We start from the raw sequence: 4,811 nt of genomic DNA on the forward strand, positions 1-4,811 counted from the left end.
GTAACAACCTGAACATAACCAAGGGTTGTTTTACTGTGCCCCGATGTCTCAGCTTCAAGGACTCTGTGGTGGAGCACACTGTGTGCCAGACAGCGATGGTGTTTGCAAACCCTGCCCCACACGGGCATGGACTGAGACGGCTCAGCTGTGCTGTGTCATTATGCCTTCCAGAAGTGTTTTAATCACTCTTCAAAGACAAAGGACTTATTTAGAGAAGAGTTCCACTTCTAAACATTGCTAAAAATATCTGGTCTTCATTAATGCCAAATGAACTGCCATTTCTGTGTTCCAAGAAATTTTTCCCACTTGGAAAAGAAGGTCAAAAGACCATGTTGAGAGCTGAGCCCCAAATGTAACTTGTTTTGTCAGTGAAATTTAATGCAGTTTTTGTGTTTCAAATTATTTGAGACATGTAGAACATGTAGAACAACGACTACAGGATGTGACATGTGATCATCTCAACTGTGTCTATAGTGGTCATTATTTAACTCTTTCAACAAACTCTTAGTAAGAAGGACACACTGCATTTGTGTAGGGATTCCAGCTAATGACCCACCCATTCCACCATGCCAAGGCGATCTGAAATTTCCAGTATTCTCTGCTTTTGCCTTGTTTACAAGAAAAGAGGAAAACATGCTGGGTGTGGTAGAATGTATTGTTGTCTCCCCCCCCCCCCCCCACCGCTCCATGCCCAATATTCATTCTGTTCCCCAGGAGAAGAGTATACATTCCCTCCAATTGCCTTTAATTTGTAGCATCTACTTCTATGCAGGTTATAATTCCCACCCCACTGTCAGGCATGACAAACTAGGCATGACTGGTTAGGGTAGACCAGAAATGCATCACAGACTTCCACAACATTAACATTCTCTTCTGCGGCAAAACCAGTATGTCCAAAATAGGAGCTCTTCACCAGGTTAGGCTTCTCCAGACAGCAGGATGTGTAGCATAGAGCCCCTACAGCCAACCCACAGCTGCCTTTATGCAACATGATGAAGAAATAAGCATTCAATGTTGAAAGCCACTGAGATTTGGAATGGTTTGTTACCATAACACAGCTGACTAATAGACTCGATTAGCCAGGATTGCACCTGCTACCTACTGCAAAGATGGTGGAAGATCATTCCCCAAGATAACCTGCCCATGCCCTCTCTTCTCCTTAAACAAGTCCAGCTTTGTCTTCCTCCAGATCAAATGCTACCCTTCACATTTTATCTGTACCCCAGGTTCTGGATGAGCTCTTTGAAAGTTTCCGTTTGAAAAAACTCATTTACTGAAAAATGATTCTCCTTGGTATCTCAGATGATATAACCAGCCACTCCAGGTCATAGTAACTTTCCACAAAATCCAAATAGCCCAATACAGCTCAGCTCCTCTTGATTTAATCTGCCATTAAAAAAAAATACATATGGTGACCAAGAAAAGTTATAATGAACCAATTTTCTGGAGTTGCTAAGAAATCTGAATAAGTTTAAAGTAGAAATAGAATGAAGTAAATAAAAAGCATAAGCATCCTTGTGGAAGGGGAGGAAAGCAGAGACATGAAACCTTCAGAGGCAAGAGGCCAGGGTCACATCTCACTGGCCTACACTCCCCCCAACACAACCCATGAATATTTGGGATGAGTTTTAAGAGCTCTCAAGGGTGGGCAGGTCAAGGGACCCTTCTGTCACACCCTACCACTCCTCAGACATGGACACTGCACATCTCCAAGGCAGTTAGAACATTGTGGTTGCAAACCAACCCATAGCTCATCAATTTTCAGTGCCAGTCCCCACACTTGAGCTTCCAGATCCTAGAGAGGTTATGCCAACCAGACCTTCCCACATGCCCTACCACTTGGTTCTAGAGACATCTGCACTTTGGCTATTAAAGCTTCTGCCACTCAAAGGCACTGTGGTCCTTCCTGGCCATTCTAGGGGTTTGGTTTGGTGTGTCCCTTTGACTTGAGCCCCTTCCTCAATCTTCGCAAAGCAACTGTCCCTCTCAGTGCCAGAAGCTTCTCCTGGGCCCTCAGCATGGCTGGGAGTCTCCTGTAAAGACAGTCTTGCCTTTTCGGCTCTGCTCTGTTAATGGGGGAGATGAGGAAGGCTGCATTTCAGCTATTAGTCCTGGTTTGATGGTTAGTTTACCCAATGGTGCCAATTCCTCATCTGCCATCAGGGGCCTCCCTGAATTTTCATCCTGTTCTCAGCTCCCCGAGTCTCTGTGGGGAGGCCTGGTCTCTGGAATGTGGAGCCCAAGGTCAGGAGGCCTCATCTGCCTTATGCCCTGATACTCTACAGGGACATCTGCCACCCCTACCAAGTGACAATGACCACCATCAAATGGAGGCCTAATGCCAAGGGCATCACATGCTTGCCTCATCTAACTTCAGAACAACTTCATGAGGTCTCCCTGGCACCACTGGCATCTATGGATGAGGAAATCAAGGTGTGGAGCAGTGAAGACATTTGCCCAAGCTCACCCATCTAATAAATGGCAGGGTAGAGATTGTAATCCAGACAGTTGAGCCCTGAACATCCTCCCAAGGCAGAGATGAAGAAAGACATCTGGGTCCAGAGTTCAGCCCTATAGGTGCCTGGAATGGAGATGGGTTAATGGGGCCACCACCACAGCCCCTCGTTTGGCTTTCCTCCTCCATTCATAATTTCTCAACATTCCTCACTTCTCCCTCCTCTTGAAATACCATCGTGTCTGCCCAGATTGCTTCTGTAAGAGACCTGGAAGAAAATCCAATTTCTCAGCTCCTAGCACATGAACAAACACCTTGCCAACTAAAACCATTTCTCTTCAGAGTTTAATTGGATGTTGTCAGTTGGCAAAGGAGGCAAAGATTAACTCTCAGCTTGCCCTTCAGTCCAATAAATGCCTCTCGTCTACCATGAGTTTGTTCCAACTCCTGGTGCAATGGAAGAAGAGAAACTCACATCATGTCAGAATGTGTCAATCCATAGAATTAGAGAATTTGAGAATTGAAGGCCCCCTGAGAGAGTATCTAATACAAACTCTTCACAGTTACAGATGAGGAAACCAAGGCAGGAAAAGACCATGACTCATCAGGCACAGGGAAAGCTAGCAGCAGAGCCAGCTCTGGAACTCAGCCTCCTGGTTCCCCAACCCTGCGACTCACAGGGTATGTCCTGACAACCTTCTCATTTTTCCATGGTTCTCCCTGGGGGCTGCTCCATTCTCTCACCCTTAACCACAGTCTTCCTGAAAAGAACATCAAGTTTTTCTCTACTCTGTCTATTCTAGTCTCAAAATGTAGGCAGCTTCTCACTATTTCAGTCTTTGTTGGAAGATACACTGTAATGAGATTTTTCTTCCACATACCAAATCAACCTTGGTTTTTCCCTCATGTCACCCACACCCCAAAGTGGCTCTGAGTCACATGTCTGCAAGCTCCATGGAGAAAGAAAGAAGTCTCCTTTGCTCTTCCTTGCTAACTTGCCAGCCTTCGTTTCATATCCAAGATTAGAACATTTGAAGTTCCAACACAGACTTTAAGAAACTTTCTTGGTGTCACAAGTCTCCAAGATAATGAATATATATGTTATCCAAGTTTAATATACAATAATTAAAGTCAGAGTAAGCGCAGAGTTAGGGGCAAAATTCTCTCTCCTATTAGCCCCAAAACAAGTATGAATTTGTCCCAAACTTGGTAAGAACTTTTAAGAAAGACTGCTGAACTGCTCCATTGGACTCTGGGGGTTGTCAGTGTCTTTAATCCACCCAACCAAAGCAAGTTTGGCCCTATGGCCCCATTGGAGTCCATCATCTCCTGCCCTTACTGCCCATTCCTCTGTCTCCATAGACACAGGGGTTTCTTAACACGTTCCCAGCACCATCCTGGGCTTATCTCTTGGGCATAAAAAAGCCAGGATACCAGAAACCTGGATCTTCATAAAGAAAGGAAAAGCATCAGAGAGAGAATTCATGAAGGGAAAATAAAATCCGCTATTGTTCTTACTCTTAATGAATGTAGTAGATAGTTGTTCAAAATAATAATAGCAACAAGGTATCAGATGCTTATAGCATGTGGATATGAAATAAATGGCAGCAAAGTTGTAAGGTGCTGTAGGAAGGAATTGAGAGTTTATGAAACAGTACAGTATTATTTGAAATTGGGCCCAGATTACTTGCAATTTTGTAGGACAACCCCTAGAACAGCCACCAAGGATTTTTGAAGATTTAAAGTTGATTTCTTGAGGAAAGGGAAAATTGAGTTAAAATGCTCAATTAAGCTCTCCGCCCGACCGCCGCCGCGCCGCCATCATGGACACGAGCCGTGTGCAGCCCATCAAGTTGGCCAGGGTCACCAAAGTTCTGGGCAGGACCGGCTCGCAGGGACAGTGCACACAGGTGCGCGTGGAGTTCATGGACGACACGAGCCGCTCCATCATCCGCAACGTGAAAGGCCCCGTGCGCGAGGGCGACGTGCTCACCCTATTGGAGTCAGAGCGAGAAGCTCGGAGGTTACGCTGAACTTGGAGTTGGGTCCTGGATATCTGGGTCGGCCGCTTGCTCACAGGGATGATCTGCATATGTTAATAAATCATTTGTCTGGCTCTGAAAAAAAAAAAAAATGCTCAATTAAAACCAGAGAAGGCGGGACACCTGGGTGGCTCAGTTGGTTAAGCCGCTGCCTTCGGCTCAGGTCATGATCCCAGGGTCCTGGGATCGAGTCCCGCATCGGGCTCCTTGCTCAGTGGGGAGCCTGCTTCTCTCTCTGCCTCTGTCTGCTGCTCTGCCTGCTTATGTTCTCCCTCTCTCTCTCTCTCTCTCTGACAAATAAATAAATAAAATCT

General features: G+C 45.6%; 1 protein-coding gene across 1 annotated transcript; it reads left to right on the plus strand.

Moving 5' to 3' along the window:
* The first annotated feature begins 4,249 nt into the window (after positions 1–4,249).
* Positions 4,250–4,519, plus strand: LOC125095168 (40S ribosomal protein S28). Its single transcript, XM_047721217.1, has one exon. It carries the CDS (start codon positions 4,279–4,281, stop codon positions 4,486–4,488), a length of 210 nt encoding a protein of 69 aa, XP_047577173.1. The 5' UTR covers positions 4,250–4,278; the 3' UTR covers positions 4,489–4,519.
* Positions 4,520–4,811: the final 292 nt, after the last annotated feature.

This window comes from Lutra lutra, chromosome 3, assembly GCF_902655055.1.
Source record: "Lutra lutra chromosome 3, mLutLut1.2, whole genome shotgun sequence".
NCBI classification, from domain to species: domain Eukaryota; kingdom Metazoa; phylum Chordata; class Mammalia; order Carnivora; family Mustelidae; genus Lutra; species Lutra lutra.